General features: G+C 36.4%; 1 protein-coding gene across 3 annotated transcripts in view; it reads right to left on the minus strand.

Moving 5' to 3' along the window:
- Lim3 (Lim3 homeobox protein) overlaps positions 1-26,644 on the minus strand; it is a 109,708-nt gene that overhangs the window by 20,676 nt on the left and 62,388 nt on the right. For 2 of the 3 annotated variants that reach the window (XM_090370451.1, XM_090370450.1), the window contains exons 2-4: positions 21,385-21,559; positions 16,198-16,400; positions 7,831-8,196 (exon numbers count right to left, since the gene is read on the minus strand). In XM_090370451.1, coding sequence (XP_090226577.1) covers positions 7,831-8,196; positions 16,198-16,400; positions 21,385-21,559 — 744 coding nt within the window. Of the gene's footprint in view, positions 1-7,830; positions 8,202-16,197; positions 16,401-21,384; positions 21,560-26,644 lie in introns of all 3 variants that reach the window. The other variant, XM_090370452.1, reaches the window with a different exon arrangement.

Here is a 26,644-nt window from a genome sequence, read left to right on the forward strand (position 1 = left end):
AAAAACAATAACGAACTTTTCAAAATTAGTTTTAGATTACTAATAGTTGTTTTAATGAAACCGCAAACACAAAAACAGTTGCTGTTGTAGGAGCATTAGCAACCAAGGTCATATTGCTCTGTGTATATTGACCATAAACTACGTGTGTTCTGAGATAGATTTTCTGGACCAAAAACCCGAGTTTCCAGGAGAAAAAAACCATTCTACCCTCGCCTGAGACCGACTAACTCAGCCACGTTGTGAAAAAGGCCCATGAAAATTGAACACGCCATCGAGGGGACTCGAACTCAGGTGTTTCCACCCGGTGTGGGAAAGACAGCGATCCTACCAACTGTGCTACCCACGAAGGACTGAATACTTGTGAAAGAAGGACTACTAATTAATCCTGACATTTGGCAGCCCTCTTTTGAACAGCCCAGAAGCTTGAAAGACGTTTGGGGGCACCATTCCAAGATTAGAGAACGTCAAGGGTTGTTTATAAGAAAATAACGCCGAAAACGAAATAAGCAAATCGTGTTATTGATTTAGAGGGAGAAATATTTGTGATGTGTTTGTGCCAAGGAAGATTAGAAGTAAGGGTAATCCCTAACATGTGATCTTATCTAGAAACTGGGTGTCATCGAAGATGAATATAGGAGTAGTGGATTAGTCTTTTGCGAAAAATAGGACCGGACTGTTTCAGAAGTTATCTAAGATTATTTAAGAATTATTTGAGTCTATCAAGATATTATACATTGTCAAAACGGCTCTTAAACAGATTTGGTCACAATATTAGCTTAGAGTTTTGCATCTACAAAGATAAATGATACATCAGTCAAAAAATCTCAACCACAAATCGAGTTTGGGACATTAAAACACAATTTAACGAGTTAATTTATAAATACGAAATAATCAACATCCAGGGCAGTTTGCGAGATTCACTTGAATCCCAAATATTACGGACAGTTCATTTAAGGAGTCGGGCTGGATAAAATAAAATGGCTACTTTGCCACCGGGTGGGAAAGATTGAGTTCGAGTCCTGTCGATGATGTGAAGAATTTTTATGGAACTGCTCCGCAACGTGGCTGAGTTAGTCGGTCTGAGACGAGTTGTTGTATTTCAAAACATTTTATGTTTAGAGTATATGATTCTATGTCCTAATTGGGAAAGGAAATCCAAGAAACTGTTAGAACTCGCTCATAAAAGAAAAATCAATTTCTCAGTAGGCTGGACTTTGACGTGGCAGCAACAAAACTGAAAACAAAATATCCTACCTATTTCTCCTCTAGAGCAGTCACCCCTCTATGGATATTTTGGTGAAATCCGACAGCGTGTTGTCATGCTAACCGATTATGACAACTGAGGCTAATGAGTAGAATAATTCAAAGTACTCTCGTTGTTGTTGTTGTTGTTGTTGTAGGGTTTTAGGAGCATCGATGACTGAGGCCATATTGCTCTCTGTGTTCTGCGGCCGATTTCTATTTGTTGGAAGAAAAACCTAAGTTTCCGGGAGAAAAAACCAAGATCGACTAACTAAACCACGATCAACGTGGTTTAGTTAGTCGTCAGACTGGATCTCAGGCTAACTCAACCATGTTGATCGTGGTTTGGTTAGCCTGAGATCCACTAACTCAACCATGTTATGAAAAGGCCCATAAAAATTCTTCCCTTGATTGACAGAACTCAAGTAAATAAATCATTTCAACCTATAATGACAACTGAGTTTTAACTGAATATCTCAATTAATTTTCTTTACCAAGGTAATATCGCTTCCATAGAGACCAACATCATTTTCCTAATTAAAACTGTTGCGCTGGAGGATGGAGAACTTTGTCAGCACGTTATAAATCGGCAGAAGGTGTTTTACAAAGCCTACTACACTCTCTAATAAGAACTAAAGTAGGCCGAAAACAGCAATAACGTTCCAAGAAATTTTGGTAACAGCGTATATTCAAGAAAGAGGTGGAGTGAAACATTAAGTTGGAGAGTAAAACTCTCCAAGCAAGAGCTGCTTCCATATAAAGCCTATTGAGGTCGATTTCTTGAAAGAACTTTGTTTGTCTAGAGAAGACAAGCTTCTTCAAATAACAGTTCCCGAAGAAATAGAGTTGTTAACAGAATCCGTGACTTATATGATGATTTGGAAAGTTAGTACAGCAGAGACATTTTGTAATTGATTAACCGTCGCAGATGAGTAAGTGTTCAACGACTGGTTGTGTTCTTACATCGGTCCGATCACATCTATATAAAAGCAGCCTTGTGAAGTTAGCGTGACTGTAGTCATGGACAAATTGGAAGTGAAGCCTAATTTGTCCAAGACTACAGTCACGGCAAGAAAGAGAAACAAAAGGATCACAAGAGACGAAGATTAATCTGTGATTTGAAGAAATACAGCATTTTTTGAGTGACACAGTATTCTGTCTCCATGGCAAAAAAATTGTCCATCGCAGATCTTTGCAGAAAAGGTTATGGTAGCTACTTTCTTCGGCTCCCATGATCTTTGGCTCTTAGACTTTAAAAGAAGTTGAATACCAGAGTTAACTGGAACTTTCAGAACAATCACAACATTGATCTGAAAACGATTCTGTTCACCTTTTTCGATATAAAAGAGAATTGTCCGTTTCTGATTTATTTCTTCTGAACAGATTGTCAACAAGCATTCTACAATCAAGTTTTAGAACATTATTGACAAATTATTACAGAATTATCACTGAATACACGTTGAAAATTTTTCTTGACGTATAGACAAGTTAAATTTCTTATTCCTCAGCATTATAACGAAGAAGCCAAGTGAATACTATTTAAAAAAATTATAATACGCATGGGGAGGCCCTCGCGGTTAGCACAGTTGGTAGAATCTTCGTCCTTCCCTCACCGGGTGGACTTGAATTCGAGTCCCGTTGATGACGCGAGAAATTTTTATGAGCCTTTCTCACAACATGGCTGAGTTAGTCAGTCTCAGGAGAGGGTAGCATGGTTTTTCTCCATGGAAGTAGGGTTTTTCGTTCAGCAAACAGAAGATTCTGAAGTTTTAGTAAAACCAACCATCGAGTTGGATCGATGGTTGGTCTTATTGAGACTTCAAACTCCTTTTTCACAGCGGTCTTAAGTAACAACACACAGGCAAAATCAGTTTTTGTATATTTCGAAAAATGGCAACTAAAGTTTAATGCTTCTAATAAGGTTATGGGGAAAAAATCCTGGACTATAGTCAAAGAGAGAGGTTTGTAGATGATTTGCAGGGGCTTTTCTAGTAGGGAGAAGGATGTCATCGTCCCTCTTTACAAGGCGATAAATAGACCGTATATGGAATATTGTATTCAGGTCTGGAGACCGCACCTAAAAAAGTCACAGAGATTCTGGAGAGGGTCCAGAGAAGGGAGAAAAGATTGATGACTAGTTCAAAGCGTTGCACATATCAGAAAACTGCTTAGAGGGTTTGTACTGCAGAGTTTGACAACCAGACATCTAAGGAGGGATCTGACTGAGGTGTATAAGTCATTGAAGGGAGTGAGTAAACTGAATGAAGACGATTTGTTCTCCCTCTTGAGTGAGACACGAACCAGAAAACACAAATACAAAATCTCAGGGAATAACATAAGATTGGATCTCGTAAAGTTCACCTATGCGCTGTGGGTTGTCGAACTCTAGAATAATTTGCCTCCCAATGTGGCATGGGCATTGAGATTGGCAACATTCAAAGTTGAACTGGATAATTACCTTGCGGGTATGGGAACAGTATCAATATTGTTTTGTTTTAATATAATTCAGGTTAATAATTTGAAGTTTAAACTGATCATTAGCGTGGCTGAAACAGATTTACTGCGTTGAATGTTTGTGGAGAGGCTTTTTGAAATGGATGGTAATATTGCTTCAGATCAGATTACAATTTTACATCAATGATCTTTTAAAGAAATTGAAACTTGTTGAACGCTGATACAAATTTACGAGTATGAATTGTTGAGGGAAGTGTGTGGTGAATCAACAGTAGATTATAGCACGATTTCCCATTAGTCTCAAAGGTTTCGTCAAGGTCAGATCAGTGTTGAAGACAAGCAACGCTCGGGTAGAGGAGGAGAATATCTAGGGACAACACGTCAGCAGTCATCATTATGACCATTTCGGAGTAAGATACGTATGACCCGTGAAGAAATAGCCAACGAATGTGGAATGTCAGTATCACCCTGTTTACCGAATTTTAACTGAGGTGATGAAAAAAACGAAAGGTCCCCGCCTGACGGGTCCCACAGTTTCTGTTAGATGAACAAGGGTAAAAATGTAAAGAAATTGCAAGTTACTCACACCTTACTGAAAAGAAGGTGAAATTTTTTTAAAACGCCATGATTAGACATGGACAAATATCTTTGAACCTGAATTGAAGTCAGAATCAGATCAGTGGAAGCGTTTTTGTTGTTATCTCTTTTGTTGTTACGTTTTTGTTTGAGGTCTCTAAATTACCTGTGTTCTGTTGTCGATTTTCTGTTTGCTGGACGAAAAACCCTAGTTTTTCGGGAGAAAAAACCATGCTACCATCATCAGTGGAAGCATCCGTTTTTGCCACGCCCTTCGAAATATCGCCGGAAACAATTAAAGGTGAAACAGAAGGTCATCGTGGCGTATGATTATAAGGGCATCATTGCACTGATCATATTCCACTGGAAGATCAGAAACTGCAGACTACCACGCAATATTTCTTTGTCAGAAATTATGCGGGAAAGTTCGATGGTAGCTGAGGTGTTTGTACTCCATAATACGGCAAGACCTCATGTTATACACTATATACAGTTTGTTTTCACCGATTTGAAGTAGGAAGCTATAAGGGGAACTGACCCTCCCTTATAGTCCTGATATGCGTCCTTGCGATTATGGTGTACTTCCCAAGGCCAAGCAACCATTGTGCGGACAAAAGATTTCTAATCGAAGAGGTAATATATTGGATGAAGTGTATAGAAAAACGCACATTTCCTAGAAATGAGTAAAAGGAGGGATCTTATGACTTTCAGAGAGGCATGATCGTTGATATGACATTATCAACTGTTACAGCAGAAACAACGACTATACTTGCTGAGTCTTCAAAGACAAGTCATTCAAAGAAATGAAAAAAAAAAGAAACTAAAAGAAAGAAATGCGACAGAAAGTCGGTACTCCAAAAACGAGACTGCAAGAATTTAAAGTGAATTCAAGAGGCTGGAGGCGGTATTATGGTGTAGGGTATGTTCCATTGGTACTGACTTGGTGCGCTCATTTCGTTAGAAGGGTGTGTTACTACCAAAAAATATCTTTTTATTATATGGGACCAACTTCACCTGCAGCACTTTGTTTTTAGCTGGATATCGATGGATTGTGTCAAGACGACAATCTACAGATACAAAATCGTATCTGTAGATTGTCACTATCTACACTGGCCTCCTAATTCTTCAGATATGAATCCATGTCTGGCTTATGGAAAGGGCAGTTCTCTGCCGACCATAATACAGTAGCTGACAAATATCCTGTTGGAAAAATAGTCAGATTTGAAACTAAATTCATTTGAAACTAAACTCCCTCACCACTTTTTGCAAGGCTATAATTCAGGAAAAAGGTGGCCCTACTAGAAACTGAATAATGGTTTCTAATTTTTTGGCTAGTGAGCAATGTATAGCCAACTTACATGATGCAATCGAGTTTTATTTGTGATGTATCCAAGTGGTCAATTCAGGAGTATAGTATTACATGCGTTGTAGTTTACCGTGGTTCGAGCACACGTAACTGCTAAATACGATAATGTTCTTGCATTGTCTATTGTTTAACCCATGTGAACATCCTGCAGCGTATACAGAAGAATTGCATTTAAAAGAAAAAATAACTTTTATTATTTAATTTTTTAGAAATTATCTCAAAAAGCCTTTATGGCCAGCTTATTTGATGTAACTTTCGTTAATGAATTATCTTATTTTTAATAATTGAGTACGTATAGTCATAATAACCCCAGAATATACTCAAGGTCAAGGTCAAGGCCAGACACAGTTTATTCTGGAAGTAAAGGGGTTTGCAAAGTAAGATGTACCAGTTACACACGTGACATTATCCTTGTGTGTTGACAAGCCATTGCAATACACAAAACAAAATCAGGCTTCAATGCTTAACGGGACTCGAACTGAATTTCCAAATTTTTAGGTGCAAAATTACAAACTACATTATTGAAAAGTAAAAGAAAACTTTTTAAAACCTATAAATATACTATACATTTTTAATTAAGGAAAGGCCATAGCAGCAAGTTGTATTCATTCTCATGTTCCTGGAACTAGTATTCTCCTGAAAGAAGTACCTATTCGTAGTTGGATACGCTGCATCCGTGAAGGGATGGTCCTGGCTAGAAATAATTTTCCGATAACCCCTGGCATCCAAACGTTGCTCACTTAGTATCGAGGTCCCAATGTGTACCACTAAAACACTGCCCACACCATTGTACCTCAACCACTTTCTGCATTGACACTTGGCAAAGGACATACTTTGCTTTCGCCATATTGTTGTCTCCCCATGAGCGTAAAATAGCAAGAACCAGGATTTGTCAGACTAGGCAATGTTTTACCAATTCTCCACTGTCCAGTGTTGGTGGTTCTGTCGCTGACCGCAATATCAATGTTGCACTGGATTATCTGACTGATTGTAACCTTTCTGTTATCAGCCTCTATTGGCCTTTCACATTAACGGACTCTTTCCAATCGCTGGTCGTTATTTGGTTATGGACCGATCTCGATACATCAGGGACATAATCGTATATGCAGACCCCAGAAGGATTGCACTTTCCGAAATAATCAATGCTTACGCGTCGGGCCCCGACTACCATGTCAAGTTCAAAGAACTTTAGCTTTGCTTATTCGGGACTGAATCTCATACACAGGATTGCTACATATCCTTGTATATCAGATGGTATGAACACGTGATGCTGTTAATAAAGTAGTGCTCCATTTCATGAAAAATATAGGTGTGCTTAATAAAGTGGCCACTCAGTGTACAAAAAATCTATACATCTAAAATGTATACGAACAAAATACGCCTATTAATAATTTTAAAAAATTCTATCTGTCATGATATACTTGTTTTTGAATCCAATGACTGTTCAATCCGATATCTAGTTTCAGTCTTCAGAATCAACCGCTAAGCGAGACCCACCATCTGGTGTTGTCCACAAGGACAACATAAAATTTTGAACCTTAGACAGCGTATACACTGCCCTACCATTAATATAGGGACCACCTTCCAAGATTATTTCTTTTAATACACTGATAATCTTCTGTATATATCCTACGTAATTTGCATAAATAAATCAGAAAAATTCAAGATCACAATCGTGGGATCGCAATCACGCTATGTCGTGTCGAAGAGTGATTCCTAATAAAATGGCTAGGCAGAGTATATTTAAAAAAAAAAGAAGCAATATTATTGTAAAATATTATTATAAATTATAAAACGGAGTTTCAATAAACAAATTAAAATTAAGAAAATTTTAAATCACACCTATATAAAGTTATATTTAGAAAAAACTTTAATTTTAGGAGTGTATTCAAACCCACCTCCATAATTAAATCTAAGCAGAATTGTTCTACTTATTACAATAAATAACATCATTTAAAAAAATGAAAATAAAATTAATTTGTGCAGCAAATGAATTGCTTTACGATTTCACGCTACTAAAGAGAAGGTTTTCTTCAGTTAATAAATAATAAATATCGTTAACTCATCGCTCTATCTCTCCAAACTACTTGTTGACAGAATTATTTAACCTAGATGTTTCTCTACATACGAATCTGAATTATTCATGCAAAACGGAGTTAACCATAAATGAAAGACAGAAAACGTCCTGTTACCTCTGTAAGAGGAATCTTTATGTCTTAAGTCGACGTCAAGGGAGTCGTTACTTCGGTCTCCGGGTCTGTCTACACTGCTATCTGGAGACGTAGGGGGCGCTCCAGCTGTTAAAGCCGCCGCCTGCTTCAAATGGCCGTTCCGGAAGTATTCCCCCCAGCGACTTTTGCCTGCATCTTTCTTCAGCCTTTTCTCTTTCGCCCGTCGGTTCTGAAACCACACCTGCACCACTCGCATGTCGAGTCCTGTATCCTGGCTCAGCTGCTCTCGGACGTGCCTTGCAGGTTTCGGACTGTTGTTGTAGGCGGTCTTCAAGGTCTCCAGCTGTTTTGCCGTGATCGTGGTCCTGGGCCGCTTTGTTGTCCCCTCTGTTCTGCAACAAAGGGGGGAGAATTAAACCAGTCAACGCCACCTGGTGATGAAACATCACGACAGATTATGATGTTATACCTGATGGCTCATCTTTTACAGTAACACATCCTAAAGAGATAGAATTTTAATAACAGAGCTAATACTCAGGCATTGAAAGATAACATTCTTATAAAATATAAATTTTATTTAATTTTCAATAAAAAATTCCTTTATTTTTGATATTTATCTCAATAATTAAAGTTTAATAAATACACCTCTCAAATTGTGAATACTGGAATAAGTTTTCGAAAGAAAATTAATGTAATTATATTATTTTTCATGATAAGCGCCCCTATTGGCTATTTAATGTTTTTATATTATTTTTCATGATAAGCGCCCCTAGTGGTTATTTAATGTTTTTATATTATTTTTCATGATAAGCGCCCCTATTGGCTATTTAATGTTTTTATATTATTTTTCATGATAAGCGCCCCTAGTGGTTATTTAATGTTTTTATATTATTTTTCATGATAAGCGCCCCTAGTGGCTATTTAATGGTTTTATATAATTTTTATGAAAAGCGCCCCTAGTGGCTATTTTTATTTATTTATTTATTTTTAATGAAAATCATGTGTGCAAAAATTGCAATTGTACAAATTCATGGTCTCGATTCATGGAGACTATAAAATCAATCAATGCCACCTGGTGATGAAATATCACAACAGATTATAATTTTATACCTGATGACTCTTCTTTTACAGTAACTCATCCTAAAGAGACAGAATTTTAATAACAGAGCTTTTACTCAGGCAATCGCTCTTGCACATATTCAAATTTAAAAGTTTTATTTTACTAAGATAAAAAGAAAGATAAGATTTTTATAAAATGTTTTGTTAAAATATAAATCTTATTTTATTTTCAATAAAAAATTCCTTTACTTTTGATATTCCTCTCAATAATTAAAGTTTAATAAATACACCTCTTATGGTGTATTTATTATTAAAAAATATTAATGTATTTATATTATTTTTCATGATAAGCGCCCCCTAGTGGCTATTATTTATTTATTTATTTATTTTTAATGAAAATATTGGCGGTTATGTGAATTCATGGTCTGGATTCATGGAGACTTAAATGCAAACGAAAATAGAATTTTTTGTAGCGCAATAGTATTTATATTTGGATTTGTTTGCATGTCTGACCAATCTGAGTAATTTTGGTAAAGCTTTTGACACTTGAACTCGAATGACTGTTGTACCCATTGGGTCAATGTGGCATTAGGGACAAGGTGCTGCTACTTATAAAGGGATGATTGAGGGTCAGAAGACAGAGGGTAGCTATAAATGGGCGCTGCTCTTCTTGGACTAATGTTGTTAGTGGAGTCTGTCAGGTTTCAGTGCTGGGTCCCTTGCTGTTTAAAGAATTTATTAATGAAATGAAGGCATATCAAGCTTAATTTCGAAGTTTGCAGATGACACGATGGTTGGGAGGGTGGTTAATGAAAAAAGCAAGACCTAGATAAATTGGGCAGATGAGCTGAGAAGTGGCGGTTATGGTTTAATATTGGTCAATACAAACTACTGCATATGAGAAACACTAATTCCAGAGTAATATACCAATTAGGTGGTACCACAATCAAGGTGATGGAGAATGAAAGAGATCTAGGAATAATTGTACAGTCCGACATGCTAGAAGAGCTCAATGGCGTTCTGTCAGTGATATATAAGAACTTTGCTAGTATGAAGAAGGAGGCAATTATCCCATTTTAGAAGGCAATGGTTAGGCAGCATCTTGCGTATTACATACAAGTCTCGTAACCTGATTTTAAGAGAGATGTGGATCTCTTAGAATGGGTGCACAGAAGAGCAACCAGATTAGTCAAGAACACACTTACCACACTAGATTTTGGTTCTGCAAACTGCTGAGCTTGGAAGCCCAGACACTTGCGAAGAGACCTAATTAAAGTGTTTATGACTTATAATTCATTAAGTAAAGTTAATGATGTGCGAAAATTTCCTTTTAGCCAATGAAAAATGAATTGTTGGAACAAACTACCATCTGGTGTTGTGGAAGTGGGTAGCTTGAATAAATTTAAGGAAGAATTGGACATATCATTAGAGGGATGTACAGGTTGGCTGATGCTGATGCTACCTTGCATCATTTGCCACTACTAATACGACCATTCTTATTACTACTACTGTAATAATAAATCAATATTGTGCAATCACATAAAAATAACTACGTAATTGCCTAATATTTTATGCAAGGATAGTTAATTATAGTAATTAAACAAATTAAAGTGCTAAAATTAAGCATAATTTATATTATTCTGCATATTATATCCCTTACAAAAACATTTGAGAATATTTCTATGGATGCTGTATGCTGGATGTTTCTAAATTCCACTGACAAAATCAATTTTGTTATTTTTTTTATGAAAACCCCAAACACGAAAGTTATTAGACCCTGTGGTACTTGGTACCGTGCATGGGTTTATAAAATGAAAGAAAACACTATCCCTATTTTTTTCTGTGTAATTCAGAAAGATCCTACATAATGGGCAGATCAGCACTTCTTTCCATATACAACGTGCCCCTTAGCCAAAACATTTTCCCCTGTAACACTTTACGAATTTAAAATCAAAGATTCAACACCAACTACTAAGTTTGGACCTTAAATTGAAACACATCCTAACGAAAAATGATGCATGGTTCTTAACCATGTGTTCTTTTTCCATTGTGATTTCCAAAACTTTGAGGTTGTAATCATAAACAAAATCTTTGTTTCTTTTTTTAAGGTTCAAAACTCACAATTAATTTTAAATCTTTGAATTAAAATCCATATCTTTGAGGGAGGGGGCATTTTATTGGACAATATTTTATAATAGATGAGGTATTATGGATCATGATTTTTCATTGTAAATACATGTTAATGAAGTTGGATTAAATATTTCTATCTTTCGTTATTTTCATTTCAATTAATTCAGTTTGGATTTCACCTTTATTTATTTTAAAAAAATTCCCTATTTCCAGATTTATCACGTGACAACTTCTGTTTTGTGCTTTTCCATCTGGCTGTCTCCAATATTGACGTATACCACCGGTCTAACGTAGCATCTGGTTTTCTTGACTATCAGTTTAATGTCTCTTGCTTACTTGTAGGTATTTGGGGACGGAGGGGGCGGGTAAGAATATCAGACAGCTGGCTGGGTTCGTTGTACTTGCAGTCGGCCAAGCTCCTGATAATTTAGCGAATCAAAAATGAATTCGATTGGGAGCCTTGATTAGGAGCCAGGATAAATTTTCCCCCCAAAACTAACATCTCTTCATTGCAAAAAGACATTGCTATAAAATGTCAATTTTTCAAACAGTAAAGATCATATTGGCAAAAAAATTAGAAACCTTTTGCAGTTGGCGTCAACAGAATTAAATACTGTATCTAAATATGAGTTGTCACATGGTGTGATCGCAAATTTGGTATCAGATAAATATTCAATGCTTTCCTGGGATCCGGTCAGTCGATCTGATCGTTTTTCAGGTGTTATTGTTGTTGGGGCACGTATAGCAGAAGCCATAATTGAAACGAGAAGGCAGGAATTTAGAGCGAATTATCGTCAGAATGAAAGATTCAGTGTGCAGCAAATTACTGAAAAATTCAATTTAGGCAAAGAAAGATCCATTTCCAACCTAACTATGCGGAGGGACTTGAAAAATCTGGGATTTGGTAGCTGTGTGCCTGTGCAAAAACTACTTTCTTTTGGAATTAGACTGGAATGGTGCCGCAAACGCCTAGGCTTGACTGTTAAACATTGGAAAGAAGATCGTGAGGTCTGATGAGTCTAGATTTACACTTTCATTTGCACCAATTTTAAAGTGAAAGTGTGGCTGAACCTTGTGAAGCCACGCATCCAGAGTCTCTCATGTCCACCACTCAAGCCACTGGAGTTGGTATCATGGTATGGAATATGTTCTGTACGAACTGGATCCACTCATATTATTAGAAGGCCATATTACCCATAATGAATATCTTTCTGTTGTATCGGACCAACTTCACCCTGCATGCTTCACTTTTACCCAGATTGCAATGGACTCTTTGAAGACGATAACGCAAATATCCACCGTGTAAAAATTGTATTTGAATGGTGCGAGGAACATTCCTAAAACTTCCATCATCTTTCCTGGCTTCCTAATTCTCCAAATCTAAATCCGTTTGAGAATGTCTGGGATATATTGGGCCTCTAATGTTCTCCACCGAGCAGAATAAAGTAGCTGACAAATAACCTGATGGAAGAATGGTCCAACCTGGAGCTAAACTCTTTCAGACACCTAATGGAATCCATATCCGACGTGTACGAGCAAACGTTGGTCCTACTAGATATTGAACAAAGGTAATTTAAAGTACTCAAGCTACCTTCTGAAGTCTTTAAAATTTTCCCCAGGGTAGGTTTATAAATCTATTTGATGATTCAGCTAGAAGCACTGAATCTCGCAATGATAGTATTCGATGATCTACCACACAAAAAAATTAACAAATTCGTGGCATTTAGAAGAATTTTCATAACTTTCACCATTGTATACGAATGTACGATGCATATTGGAAAGCAAGAATTAATCAGTTATCTATTGATAACGGGAAATGGAACTCCTGCATTACTGTGTCTGTAGCCATATTTGTCACGTGATTTTAGTGGATGAGATTATCATTCTGGCTTTACCACGCTTAATTTTTTTACTCCTTAAAAGACCGATGACCCAGATAAGAAACATCTAGTTGCAAATTAATCACAACGACTCTTTAGGGACGACACGCGTTGTTATTGATCGACATACTCATTGCTTAGGAAGAATATCTACTTATCTTTAAAAGCAAAACAAGTGTAACCGAGATTTAAAAAAGAAAAAGTTTCCAAGTTGTAGAGTGAAAAGGCTTTTAAAAGTTGTTCCGTTAGCTGATAGAGCTTTTCTAACATGATTTATTGCCGTAACGATGAAACAGCCACTTGCTCGTTCTGCATGATTTATTGCATATTCTTTTCATCCCAAGAATTTCCAAAAGTCTTCCAGTGAAATCTCAAGTTTTCGGGTGGATATACTTTTTGACTCCAACCATAGATAACATTAAGGAAGACTATCTTATAATCTATCTCTGCTTTAAATTGCTTCTACTTTTAAGTCCAGAAACACAAATAAGGGTTAAACTCGTCAGAGAAACATCTGGGAATCTTCGAAAAAGAACCTCGTGGCCTGAGAACAGAGTTTTGAAGAGAAAAAAGATTGCTCAAGGAAAGTTTTTCTTAAGGCAATAACAGAAATCTTGTAAGATTGTCCTGCTCAGCATGCAGGCACAAATATTTCATGACGAAAAATACGGTGGCACCCATTCAAGAAAATCTATAAATATGTTTTAATTCTGATGTCAAGGTTTTGGTGCAACGTCTAATAAAAAGATTCTTGTCAACGTGGAGTTTATGTCACGAATTTTAATGACTTCCAACAACTAGCAGCAAGCCTAATCTGGCTATCTTTGTACATAAGAATTACACGAAAGCAATAATTTGTGCTGGCGCCAGTAAACTTTGAAATCATGGATTGTTCATTTACGAAAGAGCTTTGCAACTTCTACTGGCAATCCACTCAAAGTATCCATATAAAGAAAAGAAATTAGAAAAATAGACCAAAACGCTTGATTATCTTAAGCGGGCCGATATTAACATATGCAATATTTTCATTTCTGTTTTGAGCGAACTTTTTAAATAAAGAATCAAATTAAGTAATATATATAAATTACTAGACCATACTTATGTTTTGACATGTTTCAGCCTTGAACAAGTTGATGAACGGTGCCTTATATTTCAGCCGTGTTAGCAAAATTAACAGAACAAAATGTTTTTCATGAATATTTTATTGTGAATAGTATCGCAAAGGCGAATATTTGATATAATAAGCATCCTGGCATGCAAATTCCGAGTATCTAAAAGAAATCGATCTACCATCTTACAGAGCCCCACATTATGCAAATTATGCATGTCTATCAAAGCACAGGTTGCATCCACATCACAATTAACCCCCCCCCCCCTTTTTTTTTTTTGGCTTGCTCAATGGGATAGCCGCATCTCCAGTAGTCAGGTTGGCAAGTCACAGTCGTTTAGATGATTTTTTGAGATGGCCGGCCGTTGGACGACTTGAAGCCGGGCAATAGCAGCGGAGGTGGCATGTTAGCTTAATGCGTCACTCAGTGTCGTCTCAGTTCCTGTCTCCTGAGTTTCAGGAGACAGGAACCATTCAAGAAGGGCTCGCCGAGGTCACCCGAGGGTTAGATCAATCAAAACAGCCGCTATCTGGGTCTAACAGTAAGACGAAACTCTATGATATCCTGTCAGTAACTGTCTCTTGAAGTTGTTGCGGCCACGGGTTAAAAAAATTCCAACTGGACTGTGTTCAGCAGGCTCAATTCAAGGGGACTCTCCGCAATGAAGCGAGTGGTTTGTATCCCATTAACCCAAACCTCTGCAGAGCTCGTCGAAACTGGCGCCATGAATGTGTAACTTGGAGTCCTGACAAATGGGGTATAGTTCTGTTTTCTGGTGAGTTCCATTTTAGCCTGCAAACAGATTTTAGACATTGTTTCATCTGGAAACAACGAGGAATGCAGTACCATCCCTCCACCATGGCCGACCGGGCTAGCCGAGTGGGTAAAGTACCTGCCCGGCAACCCAAAGGTCGCGGGTTCGATTCCCGCCTCGGGCTTGGATCAAAGTACTGCAAAAACCTTGGGAGGTGCAATATGGCCACAGAAGCCGATGCGCCAACAACTATCAAATCAAATCAAAAAAAAAAAAAAAAAAAACCCTCCACCATCAAAGAAAGAGACACTTACTGTGGAGGCGGTGTTCTCGTGTGGGACAGATCAACGACCGCACTTCTCTTCATATTTTCGATAAGGGTACCGTGACTGCGCAGAGGTACCGAGAACAGATCCTCGAACCCTATGTGCTAGTTTTTAGGAGTGCGGCTGGCCCAGATTTTCTTTATATGCACAACGCCACTGCACATAAAGCTCACATGTTGGAGGAAAATCTTGAAACTGAAAATATCCAACGACTGTCTTGGCCAGCACGATCACCAAACTTAAATCCGATTGAACGTGTGTGGGACGCCCTTGGCCACAACATTGCACACCGACAGCGAACTCCTCGGTCACTTGGTGAGCAAAGGTCTGCGCTGGTGGAAGAGTGGAATTTCTTGCTACAAAATCTTATAGACACCCTTATACAGAGCATGGTTCACCGCTGTCAGGCCTTTTTACCGTTGGAGGGGATCATACGCCGTATTAACATCACGTGACCATATTTTCGAGCATCACTTATCGTCTTCTGTAATGTGTTCTTTTTTCGTTATTCTTATGCAACCTCTATAAATGCTCCACATACCTGACCGAAGTTCCTCACTGTCTTCTCATTTCATCGTTATTCTATGGTACACCACATTACGAATTTTGTCCCACTTCATCGCAAGCTGCATAAGTTACACAATTTTCTACGCATTCTGTTAATTTTGTCGAACAGTGTAATAATAATACTTAAATTTAATTTGGGAAGGCTCGATAAATCATTCTAATAGAGCGATACATAAAATTTTATGAAACCCATCCACATGGAGTCGAATTATTACATACGGACGGACATCCAGACAAAGAAATAAATAATTTTCAGATTTCTGTTTGTCTGATTATAATAAAATGTGCGATGACCCTACAAATCTTTTAGAAAGGGCCAAATATAAAATTTAATGAAAATTCACTGTGTGACTTTTTTTTTTTTTTATACAATACGTATATAAAACCACTAGTCACATGGAATCAATTAGGTCTAAGGAAAATTATAAAAATAGACTTCATGAATAATTATAATAATCACAGCACTACTATATACAGGTTCATTTTGCTTTCAAAGCAATGTTTGTTACTTTCTACCACTTAGTGCTGTGTTTGGCATTTTAAAAAGAAGGGAGGGGTATTACCGCGTGCCTTGGCAGCTTCGTAGTCGGCTTTGCAAACAAGCTTGTTGTCTTCCATGAGGTAGAACTCGTCTCCCGTGTTTAACTGTCGTTTGCAGAGTATACAGGCGAAACAGTGCAGGTGATAGACATTGTCTTGAGCTCTCCGAACCACCTGCGTAGGAGGAATGCCCTGATCGCAACCCGCACATTTGGTGCCGAACCTCCTGCGAAAAACAAAACGGTACAAGAGGTTAAAATATCTATGTTGTTTTTAAATAAAATTCTTAAATGGTATTAGACACAAATATATATTTTTTCTTTAATTTTTCAGATTTTATTTCAATTATAAGTTTATTTTCACAGATATTTCACATCCTCCGTTTTGTTTTACAAATCTTCAGTCCCTATCCTCTTAAATGCCTTTATTTATGAACATGCGCAGTAGAGCGTCAGTCACAATAAAAGTATTAAAAAACACTTGGAAAAAACGCAAGCGTTTAACTTTGTCTTTTCTTTTATTTTTGGCTTATTATTATTAGTTTTTTTTTATTTTTAAATGTAATAATCTTTAAAATAAGTATATTTTGTTTATTTAGTTCGAATAATTGACGCTCTATTGCAAAATGAATAGTTATAGCTGTGTTTATAGATACCTGATGTATATGATGAGTTTTTATGCTAATTACAGGGATTAAGCGACACCTGGTGCCTAAAAAAGCCTACCCAATTCTTTTTTAAAACAAATAAAAATTAAAAAATATTTTCTGAATTAAAGAGACTAATTATTTTCTAAATAATTATTATCTGAATATCATAATAATTTTTTGAAGCAAATATACTAATTTCTAGTAAGGTTTAACACACAAATTAACGTATACAAGTTTATAAATACTGATTATAGTCTAAATAGAAGAAGAGCGACGTCTGGTGGTTAAAAGCAAATGCGACTTTTAAAATTAATAACTGTTTTATTAATTTTACTTTATTAATAACTGTGTTATTAATTTTACTTTAATTAATAACTGTGTTATTAATTTTACCTAAAAAAAGCAAACTTCTGGTAAATATTAATGCATAAATCTTCACGGTATAGGAGCTGTTCACAAATTTCGTAGCGCATAGTTTCTATATTTTTTAATGAAATTTTTGAATATCTTAAAAATTACCTTGACTACTGCACATGTTCGTAAATATGACAATACACGCTCAAAATTAAATTACAACACTATTATGACCACTTTTGTTATTTATTTATTTTTTTTTTAATACGATAAATAAATAGGTGAATTTGAATTATGAGAAACTGTTAACACCCGGGACTAGACTTTGAGAACTGATAAAGAAAAACTAAGTGTATGAAATTGAAAAAAAAAAAGAGTGTTTTTAAAATTCATGTAGATGCATGGACAATAAAACCTAAATTTCAATGTAAAAAGAAAATATCATAGACATAAAAAAAATATATATATATATTAGAAAAGCTTTTGATGTCCATAAATTGCGAGTGTTCTCTGGTTGAAAAAAAAAACCCCTCGTTTCTGGGGGGGAGAAACCTTGCTCTCCTCTCCTGAGACCGACTAACTCAACCTAGGAGTGAAAAAAGAGAAGTCCATAAACGTTCCTAGCTTCACTGATGGGATTCGAACCTTGGCCTTTTCCACTTGGTGTAGAGAGAATGACGAGGACAAGGAGGGAGGTCAAAGGATTTCTGAAAAAATGTAACCTTCTGATCTAGAGAATATTTTATATTTTTAACTCCGATGGTCGGAAGAAAAGAAATATCTCCCCCAAAGTAAAAAATCTTAAATTCGCTGTGAAACTCGCAGAAATTATGGTTTTTGGTTGAATAGCCTATGGGGTTGTGGGAAATATAACAATTATTGACGTTATTGTGAATGCCCATAAAATTTGACGCTTTGCATGCTAATTTGCTAAGTAGGGCAGACAAATTAGGCATAGGGGAGACATTATTCTTTCAACAAGGTAATGACCCCGAATACACCGACAACCTTACTAAGGAATGATAATTATATAATGTCCGCCAAAGGTTTAACATCACCCATTCAAATCAACAGACCCAAACCCAATTGAGAATTTGGGCATGTTTTTGAACTGGAGGAGAGGAAACGCATTATTTATTTTATTTTTTTCAACGCGAACAACTTAAAAAGGATAATATGAGAGAAATGGTATAGGTCTCAAAGAAATAACAAAAAAATTGGTGGATTTAATGTCCCAAAGAATGTTGGCTGTGATAGCTATCCAAGATGGAAGCAAAATATTAAAATGGCGTATTATTGTTTCAATTATTGTCTCTGTACAATTAGAACTACAACTGCTCAGATTGTTTCGATTCTTTAAATTTGTGTTTTCTAAAATAATAATTGATTAAAATACTAATTTGTATAAACGTTTAAACGTTTGCCTTTCGTAATAATTTTTGCAATAAACTGTCATGTTCACCTTCAATGTTTTTATATAATTATTCTCAAAAAGATGGGTGTTCAAATATTCTTTTCTTTTATTTACTGTAAATACTCGGTCACTACACTGTTGAGAAAGAATTAGTCCAATTTAAACTAACGTGTGTCCAGATCATCGCACTCTTGATTTTTGAACTCGATGATATCTCCATTGTTTCGTAGGTGGTTTCTATGGCTCATTTACACATATTCTGCTTGTCAACATGGCCACACAGAGGAAAAAGATTATTAAAACTTCAATATTATTCTCAAAAAAAAAAAAAAAGGAAGACAACAAAATCAACTCTATTGTGTTTTCCACTGTCTCCAAGTAATTGCCGCACCTCATTTTTATATAAAATTAGTTGAACATTGTTTACACGAAAAATTGTAGCTGATTTTTTGACGTCTTTTATATGCTGTCGCGCCCGCTCAACAATTCTTTCTTTTTTTTTTTTTTTTTTTTTTTTGGTAGTTGTTGGCGCATCGGCAGCTGTGGCCATAATGCACCTCCCAAGGTTTTTGCAGTACTTTGATCCAAGCCCGAGACGGGATTCGAACCCGCGACCTTTGGATTACCAGGCAGGTAATTCTTTATCGAAAATTAAAATGATAACCTAATATTAATTACTTTCAGAACACGCCACAGGAAGGCGACTCTCGTCATTTATATTTTCTGGCTACTTTATTAGGACCTAATAACATAGCTAATATCATGTCGGTCCAACATTGATCCGAATCCTCACCTCGATAGCGGAGAATGGAATCAACTTGAAGTGACACGAAAGGTACTGGACCAATCAGGTAACGCATCTTCAATTCCCTGAGTGATATTGGCAAAGGATTGTGCGACGAAAATGCATTTCCAGTTTTCATCTTACCGATGCTTAACTGGTCGAGATCCGAGGATTGGATGGCCAGGATAGGCTCGAAGTCTTTCTCGTGTTCCCCAATTCACTCTTTCACACATTGGGAGTAGTGAATGGTTGAAATGCCACCTTGGAAGTATCTCTGTCCATAGGAATAAACATGCAACATTGCCAGTTGTACTAGATCGGTAGTCATTTTCAGATATCATTTGGCGTTCATGATGACCTCCCGGGGGATCTGGGGACCAAGGGTGTGTCACGAAAATATGTCTCACATCATCACTTCCTTCAGCAGCCTGTACAGTCGGTGCAGAATAGGGTGGTGCCGTTGCCTCGCGTGGTTTCCTTCGTACATTTTTCCATCGAAAAAGTCTAAATAGGTACTCATCGAACTACATGACGTGTCCTAGTCTTTCTGCATCCATCCTTTGCATTCTTAGCACCATCGAAAATAGGGCCGTAGACAATCGGAAATTCTCCTACTAGTGTAATTCATTCTTTGTAAAGTTATTCCCATAGTGCTGATACTGATACCTTGTTATATTTCCGCATTAAATGCAAAGATTAATTGGTCTGTCATTTAAGAAAAATTACATTTGTTAATCCGCTCCAAACGTTGAGTACCTCACTCCGTCAGCACTTTCAGCAACATCATCCATGGATGTCTCCGGAGTGTCGTTTTTCCATTCGTTAATGACTCGAATGACATTAACTTCTGAGCACTCTACGAGTTCGTCGACTATCCTCTCTGCTGTAGTAATTGCGAAACGCCTACCAGCAATCATACCTCTCTGAAAACTGCGAGATCCTACTGTTCCCCATTGTGGTGGGGAAAAGGCAGGCTCTATCGAGTAATGTCTAGACCAGTGAGAACTCCTTTAGATACTATTCGGGTCACAAGATTTTATAGCGATTTCCTGATACATCACACCATATGATCTCTTCAACTTACGCATTTTGCAGAGATTGTTCATTTATAGCCCCAAACTTCCATGATCCTAATAAAGTGCCCTCCTGGATAGCATAGTTGGTATAATCACCATCCTCCCCACACCGGGTGGAATAGACTCCAAGTTGGAATTCGGCCAATGTCACGAGGAATTTTTATGGGTCTTTTACACAACGTGGCTGAGTTAGTAGGTCTTAGGCGAGGTAGTACGGTTTCCGCCCGGAAACTCGGTTTTTCATCCAGCAAACAGCAATTCGAAAAGAGAGCACACGCAATTTGCAGTCATTACATACGGCGCAATATGGCCATAATCGCTGATATGCCTAAACCAAACAACAGCCAACCTAATAAAGACGCCTGGAGCTACATATTTCTTCGACTATAGGCCTTATAGAGCTGATAAGAAAGACGAGCTTTCCTTTTTCGTAAGAGTCACCCGAATATTTCAGTTCAAGTCAATTTGAAATGAAAAATACTCGATAATTCAAATATGAATGAGAATTTTTTATTACCAATTTATTTACAGATATAGGGATGAGAATTAGGTATGGTGGCATGATTGGTGGAGCAGATAACCATTGACTATAGCAGGCACGGCAAGACTATTTTAATCATAAGGTTGTCTGAAAGAGAAGGAGAAGTTAGTTGCAAAGCCCATTAAAAAAAAAAAAGTTTTGACAAAAGGAAACGTGAAACCGGCAGAAAACAAATATTAAAGCTCAATATGGCAACAAATATTGATCACAATCACAAATGTACAAGAGGTGTAAAATTTTCGAAAAGGAATAAGACTTAAAGTATTCTGTAGGCGTCTGGAATTATTTGATAAAAGCATGGGGTGTGTTGTTTGGCGAGTAGCGTTCGTATTCAAAAATATTATATTCTAGACATCGAGAATAGACGCCAAATAGCGTAAGAAAACACTTACTTGAAAAAATCGTCCTTGCAAAAAACCTGTCCGTTTCTGGCAAAGCACTTATCGGATAATTGTGCTTGGCAGTCGATACACTTGAGGCATTTCGCGTGCCAAGATCTGTCTAGCACCTTGAGGATGAACCTGTCCAGAATTGGCTGTTCACAGCCGGCACATTTAGGGATGGTGGCTGTAAGGAAGAGAAAAGGAAATTTCTTTTGAATACCAGCAAAGAAATCGAAAAAAAAAAAAAATGGTAAGTTATGCACATAATGGAAATATTCATAGTTACAAATGAAAATTGTTGAAAAAAAAGATCACAGTGCGAGCGTATTTTCAAAATTATTCGACGTTTTTTTTTTTCTTTTTGTTTTTTAACGGAAGCAGTCGCGAGACGGGATGAAAATTTTAATATTATCACCGTCTGTTACATCACGAGATGGATCCTTTATTACAGAAGTAAACCCGTATTAGAATCTCGTCTTATTTTACACACAGCATAATCGACAGTCATATTATTTTCTATCTCACTCTTTATGGATCATGAAAATATGAAATGTTCCTTCCCAATGTGCTATTCGATTTTTTATTTCTGGTGTCAGAACATTAAAAACAGTCGGCAATATAACTTTTATCTGTACTCGTTATTCAGGAACAAAAGGAAAACATTTTTTAAACCTTTTTCTTCTGGCGTGTTTTTTTTTTCGGATCTCTCCGTGAAACATTTTGTACTGAGAAATACGTGGAGGTGTTCTTATATGGGTTCTGCTGAAGCCCTCGCAGTTACTGTCAGCATCAGAGATCATCTGCGAGATGGAGATGTTTGTTGGGATTGAAACTGTAGGTTCATACTGTTTGTAAAAGGCTAGAGATAGGAAATCAAAAGCTTCGGACAATAGTAAATTAGATTTGTGTTGGTACCAGAAGAAGGGAAAAAAAATGTTATTTCGGAGTTTGTTTTTTGTCAATCTATAAACGTCGGGTTAAATTTAAATAGGAATTAGTTTTACTGATAAGTATTTTTATTATTATTAAGATGTTTATTATTGGTGAATTCGATATATACAATTACTGCAATGAATGTAATTTAGGAATTCAGGATTTGAAATGTTTGAAGAAGTTCTCTAAATTTATTCCCGATTTTTTTGCAAGATTTGCAAAATGCACAGTCTTCTTTCTAATCCTGATACAGACTGCCTCTTGCAAATTTTATGTTATGTTAAATGGCGCTCTCCGATTAAACATTTTGCATGCGAAGTTCAGTAAAAATCTTTAATCATGTCTTTAAGTGACACTTAAACTTATACACTGATGTTTATCGTGGTGTTTAAAGTGTTAGATTGTTAATAAAAATCGTTCAAACAATTGCAGTGAACACTCCTTTAATCCATGATTTAATAAAGGTCTGATCAAAAGCAAAGCAAGGTCAGGCGAATGGGCGGGGTGGGAAACTACAGGAATAATTTTGGCCAAAAATGCTTCATATCCATTACGAATGCGAGAGAGGTTAAAGACATGCCTGAACTTCACCATGCGAGATCATTATGCCATTCTCTATTCTTATTCATCTTGGCACTCTACCTCTTCTTTTGTAATAAACGTATTCAAATTGCTTTCTTGATCAAACTTCTTATGTAAACAAAATGTCCATTTTGTTAATTATATTGCTTTAATTGAATGAGTCGTGGGAGAATGGTAAAGAAATTTTATATATATTTTATGATATAGTTTGAATAATATTTTATTTTATATAGTTTTAATGTACTGCTTTTATTTTATAATAGTCGCGCTGATTTTGTTAAAAATCGGTAGTTCGTGATCCAGATGGGCTAAAAGATTATTTGCATAACTCTGAAGTTTTGAACTTTCCTTGAATTTTTAATTTTTTATAGTCGCGGAAATTGCATTCGTCCAAAAACAAACGTAATTTAAATATAGTGTACAATACTATAATAAGAATAATATAAAATTGTCAAATTAACAAATGAATGAGAGGAATTACCTCAATAACGACTTTCAGAACGCTTATTCAAATGAATGTAAAAAAATTAACTTAAATTAACCCGAAGAAAAATCTTGATCCAACGTACCCAGAATTAATGGTTTAAGAGTACCAAATCCGACCCCAAAATACATTTATTATACCGTTCTCTATTACATTCGCTGACATTTATTAATTAAAAAAATAATTAAATAAAATAAACAAATTAGAAATAATAATACCGGAAGTTGTTTTTAAAATCCATATTCTATATAACCACAATAAATCAATATTTATTGCATTTTAAAGATGGAAACTGAACGAAAATATAATTATAAACTCCATTTAGTTAAATGCCATAATTTCTTTCAATCACTTTGACGAAATAAATACTACGAATGTCTGCAAGATTTTACAATATCTTAAAATATAATTATTAATATAGTTTCTCTAATTTAAGTCACCAGAGGGCAACCCGGAAGCAGAAAATTACAATGTTTTAAGTTCCATAATAAATTTCTGAGTGGCTCCCTCAAACGGAGAGAAGTTGAAATAAATTTCTGAGAGAAATAGACTATGGAAATTATTATTTAATGAAAAGGTTGTAAAAGTTTCAGTATGAGAAATATTTTAAAAAAAATTCATATTTCGTTTTTTTTTTTTCTTAATTTTCTACTAAGAAATTTTCTCAAAAACCAGCAATTATTTTCTGAATAAGATAATATCGTTTAGCATGCAATGGCATCATTGGCTGCGTCTAAATTTATGCAGATAAGCGATATTCATTAACGTTACCAATTTCAGCTTTTGTATACATTATTCTATGACTATCGTTAGATTTTTTGGCACGCACGATTATGAACTTATAAAATACCGGCAAAGATGATTATTACAAAGTGGGTTCATAATTGGATTGGGAGGAATGTCATGAACAAGAACGCGCAGCATTTCTTGTTAATCGAATTCAATATCACCTTACTTTGCGTGAAGATAGCAGCAATTCGATATGTTTGTGTCTTGTATTAGATAATTGTAATCTAAATTAATGACCTTTTCTTCTGTTTGTGCATAAGTGATTATGCTTAAAAGAAATCTCTACTGTTTACTCCTCAAATATATTACAATCGACAGATTGCCAACGAATTATAATACTGATTTGTCATGCGCCAACGCATGCGCAGTGTCTATCACAGAAGCTTAGCTGTACGTTTGAAAATGGTTGACTGCTTCACGTCACAAAATACAGCGTGAGTTTTAAAACAGGGTTAAAAATAAATATCCAGCCAGATTTACCATTAAATCTTTTAACTCTTGCCTCCCTTTCCAACCTGCGTCCGATGGAGAAGGGACTTCAACCGTTGCACCATCGACTCGACATGTCTTGTCTAGATAAAGGCTTCTTCGGGCATGAATTGCAAAATCATAGGGTTCCTCTACTTTTTATGGTAATAGTAGCAGTACAGGAGCTATGTGTATTTTGTGTGTTCGTTCGTGAGTTGAACTGAACGTTGTGCAGTTGAAAAGTCAGAATAACTCATGCGAGAAGCTCTACTTAACCAGAGTACTGCGACAAAAGTGTCGATACTCCAAGGAACCGGAAAAAGAAAGATAAACAGCAAGCGATTTCCAAGGGTTTGTCCAATGATGGTGATGATCATAAAGTAACTGTTACTTCATTGAGAATAATTTCACTCGCAAAAAGAACAGGTTTCGTTTTTGTCAGTTATATTCGATAGTTATTATCGCGGACTACAAATTCCAATAACTTTGTTGTCCCAATTATTTCCTGCATACTGGTTAAATATAATTTTTGGAACACTGTAATCTGATTTTATAATTAACCTGTGCTGAAATTTAAATGAATGAAATAGCCACGCCTTGTTTTACTTAAAATCGAATTTTCTGTTTATATTGGAGGATGGTAAAGTAGGGTCAGGGAAGTTTACAAGAGAGAGAATATCGCAATATTTTGCAATCGAGTAGGGTAGAATCACGGTCAACTACAATGCGTGTGCTATTGTATCCTCCCATTTAGCTACCCATCAACGGCCTTAGTAAGGATCCACACGATTAGGAATACACGGGAGAGGGAACCGTCCATTAAATATGTAAGAAAATAAACAGGAGGATGAGTCAAATGAAAGGAGATTTCGATTCTATAACTTTAAATCACACGCCCATATTGTAACCAGATTGTATCCAGTGGTGGATACAATATGGTGTTTCATGGTAACAGGTACATCTCAACTAAAGCAAAAGAGTATTCTTATGGTGGAGTGGCATTTTTCCTGCAGAAATTCACTAGTGTATAGAAAAGGTGCAATTCGACATCTGTATATCGCACTAGCGAGTGTCCTATCAGGCCAAAAATCTACCATATTAGGGCCACCCAAGAGTTACCACATCCACTAGGGTGTATGACTCTGGTCGGTCTGCTGCTGCCTGTTTGCTGGACGAAAAACCCGAGTTTTCTGGAGGAAAACCAAGCTGCTCTCGCCCGAGACCGACTAACTTAACCACCTTGTGAAAAAAAAACCAAATAAACATAAAAATTCCTTGCGACATTGACGGGATTCGAACCCTAGCCTTTTTCACTCGGTGTGGAGAAGACGGTGATTACAACAACTGTGCTAGCGCGAAAACCCTAGCCCCGACTAAGTTTACACAGTTGACGATATGGCCAAGGAGCTGGATATGCACATATGTGTCTGCACACGTCATCATTCCATCAAGAGACCCGAAAAGGTTTGAATAATGTTTTATTCCTCTCTTTACGTGTTTTTTGCATTTTGGAAACTGTTGATTTTCATCCAATAAACAGAAAAACTGGCTGGAGAATGCATGCAAACTAAATCAGACAGGAATGGTATATTTTAAATATAAGCAGACATTGAAAGTAGCACAGACAGGAACCTAAAGTCAAAAAACATGTTCAGCTGAAAGAACAGTTGATCAAAACAGAAGAAAAAGTAGCAGTGTCGATGGTACACTACCTTACCAAAAATCATGGACCCTTGCCAATATATTGAACGGTGCAAACAACTTGTACGCAGAGCACGAACAGGTTTAAAAATGTTCAGACAATAGCAGAAATATTAGAAACAAGCTGCAAGGCGTTTAAGGTATCAAAGACGTTTAATCATTGGATGCATTTTGTCATTTCTTGCCTCTGAACCTCGCAAAGTCAACCACATCTGATTTAGTGAAAAGATGGAAGAATGAGAGTGATGGAAGGTGGCCATAAAATTGATGGATAGGAATCCCCGAAGAAAGTGGCGAAAGCGAACTGAGCGG

Source organism: Mastigoproctus giganteus, chromosome 3 (genome assembly GCF_048544385.1).
Source record: "Mastigoproctus giganteus isolate SK-2022 chromosome 3, ASM4854438v1, whole genome shotgun sequence".
Classification (NCBI taxonomy): Eukaryota; Metazoa; Arthropoda; class Arachnida; order Uropygi; family Thelyphonidae; genus Mastigoproctus; species Mastigoproctus giganteus.